The 23,546-nt window shown below is 42.5% G+C and overlaps 1 protein-coding gene across 6 annotated transcripts in view; it reads left to right on the top strand.

Annotated features, from left to right (window-relative positions):
* Positions 1–23,546, top strand: part of osbpl8 (oxysterol binding protein-like 8) — a 262,935-nt gene that overhangs the window by 92,075 nt on the left and 147,314 nt on the right. For 3 of the 6 annotated variants that reach the window (XM_078567629.1, XM_078567627.1, XM_078567633.1), the window contains one exon: positions 15,149–15,185. The exons of 2 other annotated variants lie outside the window; for them this stretch is intronic. In XM_078567629.1, coding sequence (XP_078423755.1) covers positions 15,149–15,185 — 37 coding nt within the window. Of the gene's footprint in view, positions 1–15,148; positions 15,186–15,857; positions 15,916–23,546 lie in introns of those variants that run through there. One more of the 6 variants, XM_078567630.1, reaches the window with a different exon arrangement.

The raw sequence follows: 23,546 nt of genomic DNA, 5'->3' as shown, positions 1-23,546 counted from the left end.
CCAGTTTGGATAAAATAAGTAGGAAATACTCACTAGCCAATCACCTACCTGCTTCCATGTGATGTCACACCTTGATTTTTGTTTCGGAATGCGGGCTCTGAACCCACAGACTGACTCCTGGCATGGCTAGCCCTGCTGTGTCTCTGAATTTGAGACATTGTCAAGTTGAGTTGTCAATTTAACCCATTTTTAGCATTCTGTTTTGTATCCAACCTTTTATCCATTCTGCTACTTGTCCCCTGACTCCACATGTTCTGACCTTAGACTTGAGTCTACTGTGCGATACCTTATTGAAAGCTTTTTGAAAACCCAGTATATTACGTCTGCTACATTACTCTTATCTACCTTTTCTGTTTCATTTAGATGTGTCTGAGGAGCAATAAGAGGACCAAGGATTTAGTCCTGGAATTCCATGCTAGTCTCCCAAATCTATATAAGCTCCAACTAATCAGAACTCTGCACCATTCTCCCCACCTATCCCTTTGATCCTTATTGATATCCAGTAACTGTTGCCCAATGTATTACATTCAAATTCTTTATCCTAATCTTTAAATCTTGAAATGGCTTTGCTCCTCCAATCTTTATAAATTTGTCATGCTTATACCATCATATTTTCCACCCTTTTGCATTCTCAGCTGTGGCATCGGTGATAGAATCTTCAACTACCGTTCCACCCTGCATTGGAACTCCTCCCCAAATCCTGTGTGTCAATACATTTCTACTTTCAATCCACATGAAAAGATTTTTTCTCTGAGGGCCATGAATCTTTTAGAACTCTCTTCCCCAAAGAGCGGTGGAGGCAGAGGCAATGAATATTTTTAAGGCAGAAGTAGACAGATTCTTGACTAACAAGGGAGTCAAAGTTAAAGGCAAAATACTGTGGATGCTGGAAATCTGAAGCAAAAACAGAAAATGCTGGAAAAGCTCAGCAGGTCTGACAGCATCTGTGGGAGAAAGACAGAGTTAACGTTTCGAGTCCATATGACTCCTCTTCAGAACTAAAGAGAATTAGAAATGTGGTGAAATTTATACTGTTTAAGGGGGTGGAACAGGTGAAGCTGGATAGAAGGCCAGTCAAAGTTTATAGGACGTAAGTGGAATGTGGAATTGAGGCCACAATCAGATCAGCCATGATCTTATTGAATGGTGGAACAGGCTCGAGGGGCTGAATGGTCTACTCCTCTTAATTTGTATGTTTGTATAACTCTTTTGGCCACTTTTCCTGGATCCACTTCCAATTCCTGGTTGGCTCTGACTGCCAGCCATAAAGAGGCAGATGCTGTGTTTCCCACTGCTGCCCTTTTTAATTTAGCTTCTTATGCAGTCCACGTTCTCTCAGGAATTGTGTTTCAAGATTGAGAAGCAGTGCTGTGCTTTTTATTTTATTACTACTTTCTTTAATTACTCTTAAGGGATGGGTAGAAAATTAATTTATATTGTTAAAATGCATCTTAGTGCAAATTTAATGCTCAAGTGATTAAAAAGTCTGAGTTTAACTGTAACCATAAAAGGTTTGAAAGGCTGCCTCCTGCTTTGTCTAATTTATACACCTTTTGCTTCAAAGTTGATAGAACTGTACTTTCCTGGTTTACATGTTTCAGGGAACAGTAGGGAGGGGCGTGAAGGATAGAAATTAGGCCAATGAAAGAATTTTTTTCATGGATATAAGTGGGTTTTCTGTGATTATCCCTGATTGGTTCAGCCATCTTGTGGCTGTTCCACAGACTATGTTGGCATTTGGAAACTGAAAGGATCCAAAAATGTATGTGGCAATTTTTGAGGAATAAGTCTTCTCTCAGTTGCATGAAAGATCCTCACAGGGTCTTATTAAACTGTCTACTGGACAGCCTTGTAGATCACGGGCTGCATTTCATGAGTGGGCAGGGGTGGGGGACGGACTGCTTGCCCCTGCCCCAGAAGCAATGTCGTCCAGAAACCAACTCGCTTTGATACAGCCTGACCTGCGGCCATAAACACGTTGCAGGCAGGCTAAATTACTGAACAGTGGGATTTAGGAACATAGGAGCAGGAGAAGACCATTCAGCCTGTTGAGTCTACTCCGCCATTCAATATCATCATGGCTGATCGGACACTTTTACCCACACTTTTACCCACACTTTCCCCATAACCTTTTATGTTATTGCTAATTAGAAATCTATCAATCTCTACCTTAAACATACTCAATGACTGAGCTACCATGGCCCTTTGGGGTAGAGAACTCCAAACATTCACAACCCCCTTGAGTAAAGAAATTTCTCTTCATCTCGGTCCAAAGTGACTTCCTCCTTATTTTGAAATTGTGTCCACTGCTTCTGGACTCACCCACCAGAGGAAACATCTTACCTGCATCTACCCTGTTTATTCCTTTAAGTATTCTGTAGGTTTCAGTGAGATCACCTCCCATTCTTCAAAACTCTAGAGAATACAGGCCCGGTTTCTCCAATCTGTCTTCATAAGACAGTCCCGCCATCCCTGGAACAAGTCTGGTGAACCTTTGTGGCGTTCCCTCTAAGGCAATAATATCCTTGAGGCAAGGGGACCAAAACTGCACATGGTATTCCAGATGCGGTCTTAGCAAACTCCAAACAATTGAAGCAAGACTTCACTAATCCTGTATTCAAATCCTCTTGCGATAATGGCTAACATTCCATTAGCCTTCTTAATAGTTTGCTGCACCTGCATGTTAGCTTTCAGTGACTTATGAACAAGGACACCCAGGTCCCTTTGTACATCTACACTTTCTAATCTCTTATCATTTAGGAAATACATTTTAGGAAATCTGTTCCTTCTAGCAAAGTGGATAACCTCACATTTTTCCACATTATATTCCACCTGCCATGTTCTTGCCCACTCACTAAGTCTGTCCAAATCCTTCTATAGCTGCTTTACATCTTCTGAACAACACATGTTCCTGCCTAACTTGGTATCATCCGCGAACTTGGAAATATTACATTTGGTTCCCACGTCCAAATCATTGATATATATTGTGAACAGCTGGGGCCCAAGTTCTGATCCTTGTGGTATCCCACTTGTCACAGCCTGTCAACACGAGAATGACCCGTTTATTCCTACTCTCTGTTTTCTGCCTGTTAGCCAATCCTTAGTCTATTGCCAGTACATTGCCTCCTATCCCATGTGCTTTCATTTTGCTAATCAATTTCATGTGGGGGACTTTATCGAAAGCCTTCTGAAAATCCAAGTACACTACGTCCATCAACTCCTTTATCAATTTTGTTAGTAATATCCTCAAAAAACTCCAATAAGTTTGTCAAACATGATTTCCCATTTGTAAATCCATGCTGTCTATGCCCAATCAGATTATGATTATCCAAGTATCCATTTATCACACCCTTTATAATAGATTCTAGCATTTTCCCTACTACTAATGTAAGGCTAACAGGTCTGTAATTCCCTGTTTTCTCTCTTCCTCCCTTCTTAAATAGTGGGGTGACATTTACTACCTTCTAATCTTCAGGAACCATTCCAGAATCTATAGAATTTTGGAAAATGATCACCAATGCATCCACTATCTTTATAGCAACCTCTTTCAACACTCTGGGATGCAGAATATCAGGTCCTGGGGACTTATCAACTTTCAGTCCCATTAATTTCTCCAATATAACCTTCTTACTTATACTAATTTCCTTCAACTCCTCATTCTCCCTAGACTCCTGGATCTCTAAATCTGGAGATTTCCTGTATCTTCCTCAGTGAAAACAGACACAAAATAACCTTTTAGCTTCTCTGCCATTTCTCTATTTCCCCATAATAAATCCTCCTGACTCTGCCTGCAAAGGACCCACATTTGTCTTAGCCAAACGCTTCCTTTTTACATACCTATGGAAGCTTTTACAGTTTGTTTTTGTGTTTTTTGCTTGATCGCATTCATATTCTATTCTCCCTTTCTTGGTCTTCCTTTGCTGTATTCTAAAACCCTCCCAATCCTCAGGTTTACTGCAGCTTCTGGCAACTTTATAAGCCTTTTCTTTTAATCTTACACAATCCTTAACTTCCTATGTCAGCCATAGTTGACTGGCTTTTTTGGGGGGGTTTATGCACCTTCAAAGAATGTACAGGTGCTGTAAGCTATGTAATAGTTCTTTGAAGACTACCATTTCCTATGTACAATCATACCTTTTAATATAGTTACCTCTCAGCCAATTTGTCCCTCATGCCTTCATAATTTCCTTTATTCAACTTTAACACCCTTGCTTCAGAGTGAGCTACCTCACTTTCAAACATAATGTAAAATTCTATTTACAACAAGATTATTAATTAGCCCTTTTTCATTACATTATACTAGATCTAAAATAGCCTGTCCTCTCGTTGGCTCCTCAACATACTGCTTTAGAAAACCATCCCTAACATGCTCCAGAAACTCGTCTTCCATAGCATTAGTGCTCAATTTGTTTACCCAGTCTATATGCAGATTGAAGCCACCCATGACTACTGCATTGCCCATGCTACATGCTTCTTTCATCTCCTGATCAATACCTTGCCCCACATTACCATTATTATTTGGTGGCCCATAAACAACTCCAACCAATGTCTGCTGCCCTTTGCTATTTCTTATTTCCACCCAAACAGATTCCACACATTATAATAAAAGCAAAATATCCAGGTATTTTTATTTTTGTTTTAGATTCCACACATTGTTCCTCCGATCTGAGATCCCCCCCGTTACTAATGCACTGATCCCATCCTTTATTATCAGTGCAACTCCATCTCCTTTCCCTTGTCTCTCTTTCCTAAACGTCAAATATCCTTGAATATTCAGTTCCCAGTCTTGGTCACCATGCAGCCATGTTTCCATAATGGCAATTATACCATACCCTTTTACCTCTGTTTGTGCCTTTAGATCATCTACCCTATTGTGAATGCTGCATGCATTCAGGTAGAGTGCCCTTAATTTTATCCTTTTGACATCATTCTGCATTCGAAGCATACTCAATGCTCTGCTTTATTTCTCTGGCCTTCTTGTTTCACTACTACCTCCTGTTACCAACTTTACTTTCTTCCGATTTGGGCCAGCCCTCAGGTTCCCACCCCCCTGACAAGCTAGTTTAAACCCACCCCAAAGCACCAGCAAATCTCCCTGTGAGTATGTCAGTCCCAGTCCTATTAATATGTAACCCGTCCAGCTTGTATAGGTCCCACTGCCCCAGAACCAGTCTCAATGTCTCAGAAATCTGAGCCCTCCCTCCTACCAATTCTCCAGCCACGTATTTAATCAATCAATCCTCCTATTCCTATACTCGCTAACACGTTGCAATGGGAGTAATCCTGAGATTACTGCTCTTGAAGTCCTTTTTAATTTCCTTCCTAACTCCCTGAAACCTGCTTTCAGGACCTCATCCCTCTTACTACCTATGTAATTGGTACCAATGTGGACCATGACTTCTGGCTGATCCTCCTCCCCCCAAAGGATGCTCTGCAGCTGCTCCGCGACATCCTTGACCCTGGCACAAGGGGGGCAACACATCATCCTGGAGTCATGTTTACTGCCGCAGAAACGCCTGTCTGCTCCCCTGACTATGGAATCCCCTATCACTATTGCTCTTCCATTCTTCTTCCTCCCCCACTGTACAGCTGAGCCACATGTGGTGCCAAGGCTTGCCTCTGGCTGCACTCCCCTGAGGAACCATTGCCCTCATCAGCATCCAAAATGGAAAACTGATTAGCAAGCAGGATAGACTCAGGGGACTCCTGCACTACCTGCCTGGTTCTCCAAGACTGCCTGGCGGACACTCATTCCCTCTCTGGCTGTACGCTTTTGACCTGCGGTGTGACCACCTCCCTAAACATGCTATCTACAGAGTCCTCTGCCTCACGGATGCACAACAGTGACTCCAGCCGCTGCTCAAGTTCCGAAACCCAGAGCTCAAGCTTCTGTGGCTGGTGACACTTCCTACAGATGTGTTTATCTGGGACACATGGTGCGTCCACGGCTTCACACATAGCGCAGGATGTACCTTTCACTTAGCCAAGCTGACCTGCCATCCTGTAACTCTAAAAACTATTTATTTCACTTAGAGTAAGTAGAATGAGTAGAATAGATTACTAGTAACATAACTTTACTACACTTACGCTAACTTTATTTTACTTTGGTTTACTTTATTACTTTATTTCACTTTGACTTGATTTAACCTATTGCTAGTGTTCCTTGCTGAAATCCAAGTAGCTACTTCTTAATAAATAATACGTTTTTCTACTTTTAAGCTATTTAAACACACTGCCTAAAAGCAGCTTCTCACACACCAATGAACTTAGTTTTCCCGTGATGTCCCTCCTGGATTTTTTCAAACTCAGCCTGCTGCCTGAGTAGAGGTGTCCCTCACAGGTTCTGCTGTCTCTGCTCCCGGAAGGTGAGTGAAGACCCCGAGCCTTGCCCTCTATTTATCCGCTGCCCAAGTAGAGGTGTTCCTTGCAGGTCTGACTCCTGCCCCTCACTCAGGAGGAAGTCCCGCCCTTCAGAGCTGTAATCCCATCACTCCTGGCAGTGCAAGAGCTCAGTAGTGAGTGCTGCATGGACTGCAGGAAGAGACCGAAGAGAAGCATAGTTGCCCCAAGAAGGTAAGTCCTGTGACTTTAGGATAGTGAAAGATCCCAGAGCCCAGGGAAGGGGAAGAGGAGGTTGGGGGCCAGATTCTGTCAGGCAGGCGGTGTGGAAGGAAGAAGGGATGCCCAGGATGCATGCAGGACACCCCTGAATGACGTACCACCCTGAATAAGGCGCCCACCTTCTTTCCCACCTTTGTTCATGTAGGCTTTTAAAAACAGGCTGCCTACTCCCACCTGCCCACACCAATTGTGTTATAGCATGTGCAGAGTGTTATGACCTAAATGACTGTTAATTATTTATTTGCAAATGGTAGGCAGGCGACCAATTTTGGCGCCCACCCACCTTATTGTGGGGGTTGGTGGGAAGGTGGTGGACTAGCCACCTGACCTATTTTACATCATCCCCTGCTGAAAGTACGCCTAACAGGGGCACATAAAATTCAGCCCAGTGTCCTCTCAGAATCGCAGTGTGGTTTTCAGGCTGACTGTGGGACAGCCAATATGTGCCTGCAGCAAGGCGACTACAAGAAAAGTGCAGAGAGCAACATCAGGATCTATTTGTCCTGTTCATAGACTTAGCTAAAGCTTTTGACAGTGTGTGTTGCCCTGGTCTATGGCACTTACTCTCCAGTCAAGGATGCCCAAACAAGTTTGTCAAAATCCTGTGCCTATTGTGATAGCACGGTTGAACATGCTTCTGCCAGTAGCAAGATGTCCAGTGCTTTTGTGGTAACCAGCAGTGTAAAGCAAGAATGTGTTGTGACTCCCTTCAATCTCTTCTTTGCTGCAATGCTTAAGGAAGCCACCAGAGGCATCAACACTAGTTTCTGTTGAGGGAAGATCTTCAGTGTGTCCCTCCACCAAAGTCACAGAGACGGTAATCAGAAAGCTTCTGTATGCAGATGACTCTGCCCTCGCTACCCACAACAAGGAAGGCATCCAGACTATGGCAAACAAATTCTCAAGTGCTGCCAAAAACTTTGGTCTCCAAATCAGTGGCTTCAGTTCCCAGGTCATGGTTCAGCTAGCAACGGGCACACGCTATGAAGAACCAGACATAACCGTTGATGGCACCGGTTTCAAGGCTGTAGAAAAACCCATATACCTTGGTAGCGTGCTCTCTAGGGGTGGCAGTATTGATGTTTCCGAAAGCAAGTTCTGTCCGACTCCATGATCGTGTCTGGAAGCAGCATAGCATTAAGCTGCCGACTAATATCAAGCCCTAATTACCACCCTGCTCTATGGGGCAGAATCCTGGCTCTGCTATAGGCATGAAATCAAAACTCTGGAACGCTTCCAATAAAGACACTTCAGGTCCATCATGAGAATTCAATAGTAGGATCAAATCACAAGGATAAAAACAACTAGGTTCTCCATCATGCTGAGCTCAACAGCATGGAGATCACCCTCCAGAGTATTCAACTTAGACGGCATCCATATTCCCTGCCTGGATGACTACAGATCCCCAAGCAGATCTTCTACGGGGAACTGTCTCAGGGCAAACAACATCAAGGTGGTCAGTACAAATGTTATACGGAGACCCTAAAAAAGAACCTTACAGACTCCTGCATAGCAGACCACCTCTCCTGGGAAGACATTGCAGCTGACTGGCCCATGTGAAGGCAAGCATTGAAATGTGGTCCAGCATGTTTTGAGGACCAACCACGCAAACCCAACATCCGACATGGCCAGAGGTGATGCCACTGAATAAATTCCCCAAGCACCAATGGAAACAACATGAATCTCCAGTTTTGTGGATGTCCGTTCTGATTCTACTTTGGACTCTTCGGTTGTGAGAGGACCCACAGAACATGATGTAATCACTTACTGCTTGGACATGCTTGAATAACGAGGAGTCTACCATGAGGCCCGTCAATTCACAAGGTAAATTAATCTGGAGAATTAGCCTAACTGTTTTTGCACTCTTGGGAAGCTTCTCAAGCCATGAATATTTTAGGTCACACATTTTACAGGATGTTGTTACATCAGTTTCCACTTCGACCAGTAGCAGCTATTTGGCACCATTTAAAGGGAGGGGAGAAGCTGCAATCTTGACTGTACAGAGGAATGGAACTAGATTATGAAAGCAATCAGAAACATTGCAGCAATACACAAACCATGGCATGCTTCATACAGCAAGATAAATAAATTTAAGGAGTGAAGACTACATTTATGTAAGTATATACGAAGTAATTGAACTAGAGGAACTGGTAGAAACCTGAAATTTGCGTGTCATGGATTGTTGGAATTCTTACCCCAGAAGGTTATAGATGCTGCATCATTGAATATATTGGTCCCTCAGGGAATTAAGGGATATGGAGAGCAGGCAGGAAAGTGGACTTGAAGCCGAAGCTCAGCCATGATCATTTTCACAGAATCTTAACGGTACAGAAGGAGGCCATTTGGCCCATCATGTCTGCACTAGCTCTCCAAAGGAGTATTATGACCTAGTGTCATAGCCCTGTCTTTTCCCTGTACCCTTGCACATTGTTTCTATTCAAATAATCATCTAATGTCCACTTGGGTGCCTCAGTTGAACCTGCCTCCACCACATTTCTAGGCAGTGCATTCCAGCACTCATTGTGTGAAAAAGTTTTTTCTCACGTCACACTTGCTTCTTTAGCAAATCACATTAAACCTATGCCCTCTCGTTCTTGATCATTTTACGAGTGGGAACAGCTTCTCCTTATCTACTCGATCCAGCCCCCTCATGATTTTGAACATCTCTATCAAATCTCCTCTTAGCCGCCTTCTCTCCAAGGAGAATAGTCCCAACCTCTCCAATCTATACTCATGGCTGAAGTTTCTCATCCCTGGAACTATTCTTGTAAACCTCTTCTGCACTCTTTCCAGTGTGTTCACACCCTTCCTATAATATGGTGCCCAGAACTGTACACAATATTCCAGCTGGGGTCTAACAAGTGTCTTATATAAATTCAGCATAATCTCCCTGCTCTTGTACTCTATGCCCCTATTAATAAAGCCCAGGATACTATATGCTTTATTAACTGCTCTCTCCACCTGTCCTGCCACCTTTAATGATCTATGCACATATACACCCAAGTCTTTATGCTCCTGCACCCCCTTCAAAATTTCACCCCTTATTTTATATCGTCTGTCCATGTTCTTCTGACCAAACTGCATCACCTCACGCTTCTCTGCATTGAACTTCATCTGTCACCTATCTGCCCAGTCCACCAACTTGTCTATGTCCATTTGAAGTTCTACACCATCCTCATCACAGTTCACAACACTCCCAAGCTTCATATCATCTGAAAACTTTGAAATTGCCCCTTGCATACCAAGATCTAGATCATTAATATATATCAGGAAAGCAAGGGTCCCATTACTGACCCCTGAAGAATTCAAAACAAACCTTCCTCCAGCTTGAAAAATATCCATTGACCATTACTCTCTGCTTCCTATTTTTCAGCCAATTTTGTATCCACGTTGCTACCGTCCCTTTTATTCCATGAGCAATAACTTTTGTTATAGCGTGTGGCACTGTGTCAAATACCTTTTCAAAGTCCATGTAAACCACATCAACAGCATTACCCTCATCGACCTTTTCTGTTACCTTTTCAAAAAAAAGTCTGGCAAGCTAGTTAAACTCGATTTCCCCTTTCGAAACCCATGCTGGCTCTTCCTTACCAACTCAGATTTTTCCATGTGACCACTAATTCTTTCTTGAATAATTATCTCTAGAATCTTGCCCACCACTGAAATTAAACTGACTGGCCTGTAATTGCTGGGCTTATCCTTACAACCTTTTTTGAAGGGCGTAATGTTTGCAATCCTCCAGTTCTCTGGCAGCACCCCTGAGTGTAGGGAAGACTGAAAGATTATGGCCAGTGCCCCTGCAATTTCTACTCTCACTTCCTTCAATACCCTTGGACGCATCTCATCTGGTCCCGTTGCCTTGTCAACTCTTAAGTAACAACAATCTGTTCAACACTTCCTCCTTATCAATTTTGAACCCTTCGAGTGAGAGTTTCCTCATCTGCCACCCTGGCCTGAGTAGCACCCAACTCCTTGGTAAAGATGGATGCAAAGTATTCATTTAATACCTCAACCATGGCCCCTTCATCCATGTGTAAATTCCCTTTTAGGTCCCTAATCGGCCCTACTTCTCCTTTTACCGTCCTTTACTATTTATATGCCTATAGAAAACTTTGGGATTCCCCTTTACGTTAGCTGCCAGTCTTTTCTCATGATCCCTCTTCGCTTCTCTAATATGATTTTTCACCTCCCCTCTGAACCTTCTGTATTCCTCTTGGTTCTCAATTGCATTTTCTACCTGACACCTGTCATAAGTGCACTTTTTCTTCTTTATCTTAATTTCAATCTCTTTTTTCATCCAGGGAGCTCTGGATTTGTTTGCCCTACCTTTCCCTTATGATGGAATATACCTTGACTGTGCCCAAACCAACTCTTGTTTTGAAGGTAGCCCATTGTTCAGCTACAGATTTTCCTGCCAATCTTTCGTTCCAGTCTATCTGGCCCAGCTCCGTTCCTGCCCCATCGAAGTCGGCTCTTGTCCAGTTAATTATTTTTTGCTCTGGATTGCCTATTGTCCTTTTCTATCATCATCCTAAAACGTACGATGCAATGATCACTGTCTCCTAAATGTTCCCCAACTGACACTTGATCTACTTGGCGCACCTCATTCCCAAGAACCAGGTCTTTTCTTGTAGGATTTCACACATACTACTGTAGAAAATTCTCCTGAACATAGTCTAGGAACTTATGCCCCTCTCTGCTTTTTACACTACCAGTCTCCCAGTGTACATTGGGTAATTAAAGCCCCCCCCCCCATTATAACTACGTTATAATGCCTGCATCTCTGTGTAATTTCCCTGCAGATTTGTTCTTCTATGTCTTTCTCACTATTTGGTGGTCTATAGACTACACCGAGCAATGTAATTGCACCCTTTTTGTTCCTTAGCTCTAGCCAAATTGATTCTGCCCTTGACCCCTCTGGGACATCTTCTTTCTCCAGCACTGCAATGCTCTTCTTAACCAATACCTCTACCCCATCTCCTTTCCTTCCTTTCCTATCCCTTCTGAACACCTTGTACCTGGGAATATTTAACACCCAGTCCTGCCCTTCCTTGAGCCAGGTCTCTGTTATTGCCACAGTATCGTATTTCCACATGGCAATCTGTGCCTGTAACTCCCCAATCTTATTTACTATACTCCGTGCATTCACATACATGCATAGTGACCCTGATTTAGATTTCATTTCTTTCTCCCTTACCCTGGTATATTCTCTATACCAGTGCTACCTGTCCCTCCCAGTATTTTGTGCACCCTGGTATTCCTCTCTTATTTTTTGGTTCCTACACCCCTACTGAGGTAGTTTAAAGCCCTCCCAACGGCACTAGCAAAATGCCCCGCGAGGAATTCAGTCCCGGCACTGTTCAGCTGCAACCTGTCTGGCTTGTACAGGTGCCATCTCCTTCAGAGCCAGTCCCTGTGTCCCAGGAATCTAAAGCCCTGCCTTCTGCACCATATTTCCAGCCTCGCATTCATCTGTCTTACCCTCCTATTTCTGTATTCACTGGCTTGTGGCACTGGGTTCAATCCGGAGATTGCGACATTATGAGGTCCTGTTCGCTAATTTTCTACCTAGCTCCCTAAATTCTGCCTGTAGGACCACATCTCCCTTTCTACCTAAGTCATTGGTACCAATGTGGACCACGACCCCTAGCTGATCACCCTTCCCCAGAAGAATTTCCTACAGCTGCTCTGTGACATCCTTGGCCCTGGCACCAGGAGGCATCAAGCCAATCTGGAGTCATGTCTACGGCCACAGAAATGCCTGCCTGTTCCCCTAACCAGTGAATCCCCTATCACTATAGCTCTTGCTCCCCTCTTCCTCCCCTTATGTCCAGCTGAGCCACTCGCATTAAACAATGCAAATAGGCTCACGGGGCCGTATTGTCCACTCCTGTTCCTATTTCTTATGATCTTGTGTCTCGGGAATCAAACACTGACACAGGGCAATGGAAATGAATATAACTTAAAAGCTTGCAGAGAACTCTGGCAGGATAGCCAATATATACTCACTAATTAAGTTACAGTGCCGTGGCATCCATACTGAGTTAAACATGAGGTTAAACAAGACAAATTAAAATAAATTTCTTTTGGAAAAATTGAAAATGCTAGAAAGAGTGGTCTCAGTTCAGTTCAGTTCAAATACACTACATTTTTGTCTTGAGGGCATGCTGACAGAAACGTCTGTCAGTTGTTGCTTTTCTCCTTCACAACTGTGATAACAAATGACAATTCTACTTCCTAACTTTAGCTCTGACTCAAGCAGCTGATTTTAACCTCATTTCCCTTCATCTGTCCTGTTGTGCTATACCGGATTTTGAAGTGCATTGGGAGCTCGGAATGAGTTTTGTAGTGCTTGAGCAGTGGAGCAGCATCTGAAACAAAAACAGAAACAGAAATACCTGGAAAAACTCAGCAGGTCTGGCAGCATCAGCGGAGAAGAGTACAGTTGACGTTTCGAGTCCTCACAACCCTTCAACAGAACTGATACTGGTACAGTGCTGCTGCGTATTTTTAAAATTCTTTTTACAGGGCATGGGCGTCGCTGGCTAGGCCAGCATTTTTATTGCCCATCCTTCCTTGCGCTTGAGAAGGTGGTGGTGTGTTGCCTTCTTGAGCTGCTGCTGTCCATGTGGTGTAGGTACATCCACAGTGCTGTTAGGGAGGAAGTTCCAGGATTTTGACCCAGCGACAGTGAAGGAACGGCAATATATTTCCAAGTCAGGATGGTGAGTGACTTGGAGGGGAACTTCCAGGTGGTGGTGTTCCCATCTATCTGCTAGCCTTGTCCTTCTAGGTGGCAGAGGTTGCTGGTTTGGAAGGTGCTATTGAAGGAACCTTGGTGAGTTGCTGCAGTGCATCTTCTAGATGGTACACACTGCAGCCACTGTGTCTCGGTGGTAGAGGGAGTGAATGTTGAAGGTGGTGGATGGGGTGTCAGTTAAGTGGGCTGCTTTGCCCTGAATGGTGTCAAGCTTCTTGAGTGTATTTGGATCTGCACTCATCCAGGCAGGTGGAGAGTATTTCATCACACTCCTGCCTTGTGCCTTGTAGATGATGGACAGGCTTTGGGGAGTCAAAAGGTGAGTTATTCTCAGCAGAATTCCCAGCCTCTGACCTGCTCTTGTAGCCACAGCTACATGGCTGGTCCAGTTCAGTTTCCATTTTGTTAATGTTCATTTGCACACCTATTTCCTACCAAATGATTAACATAAAAATGGTTGTAAACAAGTGGATATCTTTAAATAATCAGGCCCAAGGAAAGCTTCAGTATGATAATTTTCAAGCTGTCTAACATGCACACCCTCCACAGTGTGATTAAGAACATGTACACCCTCCACAGTGTGATTAAGAACATGCAATCGTGGAAGCTTTTGAATTTTTAGTATCACTTGTACTGATTCCATAAAACTGCATTCAAAGAAATAGAAAATACAGTGCAGAGGTCTGAGGATGAATAAGAAAATAAAACCTCACCTGCATTAAAGCAGCAGAAAAATGACTTTCCTGCTACAAATAAAATTCTTGGCATAATTTTATGTCCATTTTGAGCCAGCGAGATTGCATCAAATTTGTGTAGATGGCTCTTTAACCTACAGGCAGAGGTATTGTAATTAGCCTATATGCGTATATGCCTTTGGATGCCGGAATCAATACCTGGGTGTGAAAGAGTGAGAATATTCAGGAGTAGTGCATTTATGTTCTGAATTTCCTCCCTCTTTTATACTGTGTATTTGTTCTATCCTCTTGATTGCACATGTTTTGAGGAGCAGATACACAGGAAATTCTACTTTACAAGATCAAACGAATAAAGTTCTGGGATAATTAGCTGTTAGAGCAAAACCACTTGTAAGGGTACTTTTTAAAAAAAAAACTTGCCTGAAGTACCGAAAAGGCAATGGTGTTAAATTTATCAATCCCTTCCTCCTTTATCTTCCCTTGATTGTGACAACACTACTCTACAACTAATGTCTTGCTGGAATAGAGCAGACAGCATTTGAAACTGCAGCCAAACTACCTCATGCTTTTAAATGGGACTAATGGATATTGATTTAACTGAGAGAATTTGCACTGAAACCTTGTACTTATTTTACATTATCTTCTTAAGGGTTTTTGAGTAAGAAAAGGTCTGCACTTTGTTTTGTTTATGGTTTGATTTGTATCTAAGACAGTCTTTAAATAATGCAAAACTCAGGTGATTATTTAATCAAGTGGACCTGCTTTTATGTCAGTGCCGTTTTAAATTCAGATTCAGGAACACTGCTGCCATTTACGCTAAATCCAGCTCTCTCAGTGATAGACTCCTTAACCAATTTAGAAACTGATCTGTCACTTGTAAACTTTGTTTTGCAATATTTATGTGATTATCCTAACAAATTTAGCTTTGAAAGTCTAAAGCATCCAGCATATTGCATGACTGTACTAACCCATCTTACTTTGTTGTCTCCCCTCCCTTCTTGTATTATCCTTTCTAACTTTCCCTCTGGTGGACTTGGCTGCTGCTAATGTGAATGTTGCAATGCACCAATAGCATCATGGAGAGGTCAGAGACTTACAAGGATTATCAAGTAGGTGACTTAAATTTTGTGAAACTAATTCTGTGGAATATTGTTGGTGTTTTTGGGTGTAAGTTTGCAGTTTTTGCAGCTGACAAATTCGAAGCAGATGAGATGGAAACTGCACCTAGGGAACAGAGCAATGTGCCATAACTTCAAAATTACTGCTGAAAAATATTGGATAATTACATTTGGCCCACACAATTTCACAGCACCAAAAATAACTCTGAAGTGTTTTGATGTGATAGTGCAGTGCATGAATATTACTGTAAAATAATATAACCTAAAAATTGTGATCAGCATTGCAGATCTGGCATTTATACTGGTGCATTGTGTTTGGGTTATTCCTCATGTTTTGACGGTTGTTAGTTCTCAGTTAGTGCAGGGTATCCCTGGATCAGCAAATCTGGAACAGGCAAGGCTTTATTTTTAATTTCCTGATTTTCCTTCCACCCAAAATCACAGCAAAAAAATTATATACCTAAAGGATCAAATTGGGATCAATGATTTGAATGTATGCCTGAACTGGTATAGTGTTCTATATAGATGTAGTTTATTCAGACCATTCTATATTAGATGTTTCGAGTACTTCATTTGCTGTAGGCACTTGTTCATGCATGGTAGAATTAGTGTTTCTGACTGTCAGTGAGTAAAATGGGATGTGAACATATTAATTTGTGAATCTTGCTGGCAGAAGCCATGTTGGCAGATGAAAGTGCCAGGAAGAAGAGAAAATGCACCGGTGACTTCCTCTTGTCTGCTGTTTATTTGTTATCATGAAATGGAACTTTTATAATTGATTCTGGGAGGTCTACACAGTACAGCATGTAAGATCTGAGAAAGAGGCATAGCATAGGATGATGGTCTTTTAATTCAGTGTCGACTGACTGTGTAGTGCTAAGCCAAAAGTAACCTCTGCTTCTACAGTAGCTGTGTTCACATGTTGGCTTCTCAGTTTAGCCCTCATCTGAAAATATGTTCTGTGTTTCTTGTGTTAAGTGTTGTGGGACTTTTACTGTGACAAAAGGTCACTGTGGATTTCCATGCTGCCTTTTATCACATGTTGCTGCTTGCACTGTATAGTTCAGCTCAGTCTTAACCGATCAAGTATGTGAAAAATTATTTTCAGTGTCCTTTGAGCCAGCATGATTGTGGAGCTAAAGATGCAAGGGAGAAGGATTTAAGATGACGGCTGGAAGCAGAGGAAGAAACCTGTGGTGAAGTTGGATTAGTTGTGGTTTTGGCAAAGGATAGATCAAGAGGCTGAAGGTACTCCAGCCAGATGTGATTATCAATGTTGTGCATCAAATATGCTGAAACCTGTTATGCCCCTTGAGCTTGAGGGAGTGAAGATCAGGGCCATTCAAAAGAGAATAATGTGAATGAGAGATTGCCCTTGTCCCCAACACATCAACAGTGGAGGTGAAAGGAGAGGTTAAGCATATTGACAGAAGCAGAAGTATTGCTGGGAGTGGAAGGCATTTGGGAGTTTGAAGGAGCACCTCTAAGTGACTAGGAGGAATTTTAGACCCCAAGGTGAGACCTGATGAGGACCAGACCATGCATGTTCGGGTAAGTGAAATGGAAAATATAGCCATGGAGAGCTGTGAAATTCACATCCAGGTTAAGTTATTGAGGCAGAAGCTCTATCAATATCGAAGATGAGATTAGATGTGTGGATGAAGGGATATGGGGCAATGTGATTTAAAGTATTTGGCCACATGGAGGGTAAACGGGGATATAGGCTGGGCTGGGCTGGGTCAAATGTCCTGTTTCCGGGTTGTAAATTCGTGGTCACGGGTGGCAAGGGCCTTGTTAGTGAGTGAATCTGGAGGAAAAAATTAAAACGTTTTTCAAAAATATATTTCTTGCCAATTTGCATTTGTTTTTCTAAACTTTCTAAGTTTTTGAGTTTTATTTTCACTTAACCATGTCAGTTTTCACAGAATTATTCAACACTTGCATGGCTTGTTTTGCATGGTCCCTGCTTCCATGCTGAACGTTGAGGAAATGTGTTCACTGACGCCAAACCTTCCAGGTCAAAATTAATGCAGAACTGGAAAAGCTGGGAGAACATGGATATATCAGAGGATGAGAACTGATGGAAAGCAATAGAGATTGGAAGGCTGTAAGCCATGGTTACTTGCAGCTCTCTGGCACCCTCTTGTGTGCAAGCTACTGATCTGTCGTTAAAAAAAGACGAGTTTACTGAAATTTTTTTGCTGCTAGTGAAAGATTTAAGAACCACTTAAACTGTGAACATTAGCAATACATCTGTTGGGAAAGATCAACTTTTAAAAGGGTGTTTTAAATATTTAGAAGCCTGATTTAATTCAGAAGATGGAACATTAATGAAGCAAAACATGTTATCTGTTAATTTTGGAAATTTTCATTCGGGATTGATTTTAGTCACGGTTACATAGAATTAACAAACCATGTCAAATTGACTGATGTAGAGACAGAGATTGCTGTCTATACATTAATTTTTTGTCTTTTAAATTATTCCTGCTGAAATAGAGTTCAATGCACATGTCAAGTAATGATTGTACAAGAGGCAAGATTAAACTTTCTGACTGAGGTGGTAACATTTAACACACAGCTCATATTATTTATTTTGGAAATTGTGGACAAACTTTAAGTGATTATTGGCTGCATTAATGGTCAGGTTAAGTTAACTTGTTATGTTGCTGTCCAGCAGAGCCTGTTCTCCATTAGAAGTGGAAAAATGTGTGAAAGATGATTCTTGTACCTGGCCTTGGGGTTGATTGGGGACAAGAAAAGAACTTTAAAGCCTAATTTCAATCAATCAAAATAGTATTTTGGAGTGTTGCTACCACTGTGGTCAGTTACAGTTCCAGCCAGCAGGAGGAAGGGAGCAAGTTTTTATTGTTGTTTTTGGCATGAAAGAAACTAGGAGAAGAATATGAAATTTTGTGTTTTTATTTAACAAAAAAGTCAAATGAAAAATCAGACTAGGTTTTGGGTGTGAGTTAGGATGAGTTTTAACATTCTCTTTTCCATTTAATGTGCTTATTTTAATGGTTCAGTGATGATGTTTCAGTAATAAAGCTATTGATAACATAAGCTTCTTAGAAAATATATCTTGCTGTACAATGTTTGTATCAGTACCCTCTTCAACTGCCCAGTGACTCACCACTGTCCTTCAACTGCCCAATGACTCACCACTGTCCTTCAACTGCCCAGTGAGTCACCACTGTCCGTCAACTGCCCAGTGAGTCACCACTGTCCATCAACTGCCCAGTGACTCTCCACTGTCCTTCAACTGAGACAAGGCTGACACAAATAAGCAGCCAATGTGATTCAGCCCCTCAAGCGTTTTATGCCATTCAATAAAATCATGGCGGATCTTCAACCTGAACTCCACTTTCCTGTCCTATCTGTTTAACCATCAATTCCCTTTTATATATTCGTTCATGGGATGTGGGCGTCGCTGGCTAGGCTGCAAATATTGCTCATCCCTAACTGCCTTTGAGAAGTTGGTGGTGAGCTGCCTTATTGAACCACTGCAGACCATGTGTTGTTGGAACACCACTACTGTTAGGAAGGGAGTTCCAGAATTTTGACCCAGCAACAGTGAAGGAACAACAATATTGTTCCAAGTCTGTATGGTGTGTGGCTTGAAAGGGAACTCCCATTTATCTGCTGCCCTTGTCCTTTTAGGTGGTAGAGGTCACAGATTTGGAAGGTGCTATCAAAGAAACCTTGGTGAGTTGCTGAGTGCATCCTGTAGATGGTACACACTGCTGCCACTATGCATCAGTGGTGGAGGGAGTGAATGTTTAAGGAGGTGGATGGGGTGCCAATCAAGCGGGTTGCTTTTTCCTGGATGGTGTCAAGCTTCTTGAATGTTATTGAAGCTGCACTCATCCAATCAAGTGGAGAGTATTCCATCGCATTCCTGACTTGTGCCTTATGGTTGATGAACAGGCTTTGGGGAGTCAAGAGGTGAATCACACTCTCTTCAGAATTCCCAGCCTCTGATCTGCTTTTGTAGCCACAGTATTTATATGGCTGGTCCAGTTAAGTTTCTGATCAATAGTAACCCCAGGATGTTGATAGTGGGGGATTCAGCGATTGTAATGTTATTGAAGGTGGGGAGATGGTTAGATTCTGTCTTGTTGGTGATGGTCATTGCCTGGCACTTGTGTGGCACAAATATTACCTGCCATTATCAGCCCAAACCTGAATATCGTCCAGGTCTTGCTGCATATGGAGACAGATTGCTTCAGTATCTGAGGAGTCATGAATGATGCTGAACATTGTGCAATCATCAGTGAACATCCCCACTTCTGACCTTATGATGGAAGGAAGGTCATTGATGAAGCAGCTGAAGATGGTTGGGCCAAGGACATAACCTTGAGGAACTTCTGCATCGATGTTCCGGGACTGAGATGATTGACCTCTAACAACCGCAACCATCTTCCTTTGTGCTAGGTATGACTCCAACCAGTGAAGAGTTTTCCCTCGATTCCCATTGACTCCAGTTTTGCTAGGGCTCCTTTGATGCCACACTCGGTCAAATGCTGCCTTGATGTCAAGGGCAGTCACTCTCACTTCACTCTTGAGGTCAGCTCTTTTGCCCACGTTTAGACTAAGGCTGTAATGAGGTCAGGAGCTGAGTGGCTCTGGCGGAACCCAAACTGAGCGTCAGTGAGAAGGTGATTGCTGAGTAAGTGGTAATTGCCGCTTGATCGCACTGTCGATGACAATTTCCTTCTCTTTGCTGCTGATTGAGAGTAGACTGATGGGCTTGTCCTGCTTTTTGTGGACAAGCTATACGTGGACAATTTTCTGAATAGATGCCAGTGATGTAGCTGTACTTGAACAGCTTGGCCAGGGGCACAGTTAGTTCTGGATCACAAGTCTTCAGCATTGTTGCTAGAATGTCGTCAGGGCCCATAACTTTTGCAGTATCCAGTGCCTTCAGCCATTTCTTGATATCATGTGGAGTCTTGTCTTAAGAATAAAACTAGTTCCAGCTAGAAACAGCCTCTTAGCATCTATCCTGCCAAACCCTCTCGCAATCTTTTATTTCAATGAGACCACCTCTCTAATTCTTCTAAATTGCATTGAATATAGGCCCATTCTATTCGATCTGATCCCATGCGACTTTATCTTCTGTACCAGTCTGCCATGAGGGACCTTGTCAAAGCCCTTACTGAAATCCATGTAGATAACATCCACTGCCCTTCCATTGTGGATCATCTTTGTCACTTCCTCGAAAAACTCGATCAAGTTAGTGAGACACGACCTCCCCTTCACAAAACCATGGTGCCTCTCACTAATATGCCCATTTGCTTCCAAATGGTAGTAAATCCTGTCACAAAGAATCTTCTCCAATAATTTCCCTACCACTGATGTAAGGCTCACCGGCCTGTAATTTCCTGGATTATCCCTGCTATCCTTCTTAAACAATGGAACAACATTGGCCATTCTCCAGTCCTCTGGGACCTCACCCGTAGCCAGTGAGGATACAAAGATTTTTGTCAAGGCCCCAGCAATCTCCTCCCTTGCCTTCCTCAGTACTCTGGGGTAGATCTCATCTGGCCCTGGGGACTTCTCCACCTTAATATTCTTCAAGACGCCTAACACCTCTTTTTTGATCTCAACATGATCCAGGCTATCTACACACTCTTCCCTAGACAAATCTACCGCTAAGTCCTTCTCTTTGGTGAATACTGATGAGAAGTACTCATTTAGTATCTCTCCCATTTCTTCTGGCTCGACACACAGATTCCCACCTCTGTCCCTGAGTGGGCCTACCCTTTCCCTGGCTACCCTCTTGCTTTTTACATATGTGTAAAAGGCCTTGGGATTTTCCTTAATCCTGGTTGCCAATGACTTTTCATGACCCCTTTTAGCCCTCCTGACTCCTTGCTTAAGCTTCTTCCTACTTTCTTTATATTCTCCACGGGCTTCATCTGTTCCCAGCCTTCTAGCCCTTATGAATGCTTCCCTTTTCTTTTTGACTAATCTCACAATATCCTTCGTTATCCAAGGATCCTGAAACTTGCCATACTTATCCTTCATCCTAGCAGGAACATGCTGGTCCTGAATTCTTATCAACTGACGTTTGAAAGCCCCCCACATGTCAGTTGTTGATTTGCCCTCAAACATCCCCGCCCCCAGTCTAGATTCCTCAGTTCCTGCCTAATATTGTTATAATTAGCTTTCCCCCAATTAAGCACCTTAACCTGAGGACTCCTGTTATCCTTATCCACCAGTACCTTGAAACTTACTGAATTATGGTCACTTTTCCTGAAATGCCCTACTGAAACTTCAGCCACCTGGCCGGGTTCATTCCCTAATACCAGGTCCAGCATTGCCCCTTCCCTAGTTGGACTATCTACATATTGTCTCAGGAAGCCCTCCTGGATGCACCTTACAAATTCTGTACCATCCAAACCCCTCGCACTAAGTGCTAAAGCCAGACTAGTGGCTTGGGGCGTCGAAGGGAGACTTGGTGATTGTTACGATCCTAGCCGATGTTAATATTGGGACAAAGTCAGATCTCAGAGTGAGACCTGGCTTGATAGATCCTGACTTTCTTTTTTAGAAAACCGTGAAGGAAAGTTACTGAACCAATTCACAGGAATCTGTTGATGAACTTTTAACACAGAATAAAATATTTATTAAAACAAGAAAAATGAACAATTTCACACCAGACAAAAAGGTTGGAAAGATCTCGATACAAACACAAGAAGATGATTCAAATTCCCAATGTTCTTTTATATAGAAATATCTTTATAGACTCACAAACCAGCGAAGAGTTACCACCAGCTGGACACAAAGGCTATTTGCTTGGGACTGGCACACGTGCAAATGTTTTTTTTCCAGTGAATTCTTGAGCATTGTTATGACATGGCAGATGATGTGTGTCAGGTGGACCAAATCCACAAGGGAAACTTGGCCGCACTATCACAACGGTTTTGCAGTTTGTATTTATTACGAGAAGAAGATTATTACTGAATTCAGAAGTAATAAGTCCACCAAGACCTTTGGAGATTTTTTAAAAATTAAATTAAAATATTTATTAACAAAATAGGGAGAAACTGTTCCCGCTCGGAAACGGATCGAGAACCAGAGGGCACAGTTTTAAAGTGTTTTGCAAAAGGAGCAAATGCGAAGTGAGAAAAAACTTTTTCACACAGCGAGCAGTTAGGGTTTGGAATGCACTGCATGGAAGTGTGGTGGAGGTAGGTTTAATTGAGGCATTCAAGAGGGCATTGGATGATTATCTAAATAGAAGCAATGCGCAGGGTTACGGGGAAAAGGCAGGAGATTGACACTAAGTTAAAATGCTCAGGGATCCGGTGCAGACATTTTGGGCTGAAAGGCCTCCTCCTACACCGTGACGATTCTGTGATACTACTATAATAACTGCTAAAATTCCTAATTAACCTGACTCCCAATTACACTCCCTTTAAAGCAAAAGTCAAAAATAGATTTTAGATTTAAAACAGACCAGCAAGTTAACAGTGGAATTCCAAGTGACTTTTCCTCAACTTCAGTTTCGTTATATAGCAGACATATAGCTGGAGGCTTCATTAAGGCTATTTCTCACACTCCTGTTAGGTCGTAAATGGCCTTCTTTTCCATATAGCCTTTCGCTCTCCATTATATATGGTTCTCTCTTTTTAATATGTAAATTCTATTGTTCCATATGTCTTTGAAACTGTATCTTCCTCATAATATAAAAACTTTCATGTTGCCAATATTGTCAGTAACCTTTGGGGAAAAATAAATACATTTCTTAGCCTTGCTTATCTGGCTAGTTGTAAACAGACTAGGATCCCTTTAAAATCCAAGCAATCCCTTCACTTATCTAAAAATGCAAATTCCCTTCAAATCTTGCATGCTAAGCCGGCATCCATGTTCACACGTGTCAAGCACCTAGCTTATTTTGATGATTTAAAGCTTGCAGTCTATTTGACTCCAAATGTAATTAAATCACCCAGGCAGACCCAACTATACTTACCCCCCATAAACCTACTTCACAAGAAACTAGAAAATTATTATACTTCCATCTCAGCATTCACTTGATGCCTCTCACCCAACACATATCTCTGCCCGAGAAACCCTAAACCACACTGTAAACTCACTAAGGCTTCAACTACAGAGCAAACATGAGTCCCCTGAACTCAGTCTCCCCGTAGCCTTGTAGTATTCCCCCTCAAAGAGAGTTGAAAATCTCTGTCTTCACACTCTGACACACCCACCCCTATCTTTCTCTGTGTCACTTGACCACTGTTGCTAGGCAACGGCCCAGTTTTTTTTACTTTGTTTTTTTCCCCAATATCACTAAACTTCTAACCCCTCCTTAACCCATCTCTTTAACTTCAGGGGTTGTAA

The sequence above is a fragment of the Cetorhinus maximus genome, chromosome 22 (assembly GCF_964194155.1).
Source record: "Cetorhinus maximus chromosome 22, sCetMax3.hap1.1, whole genome shotgun sequence".
In the NCBI taxonomy this organism is placed as follows: domain Eukaryota; kingdom Metazoa; phylum Chordata; class Chondrichthyes; order Lamniformes; family Cetorhinidae; genus Cetorhinus; species Cetorhinus maximus.
This window is presented reverse-complemented; position numbering and strand designations above follow the sequence as displayed.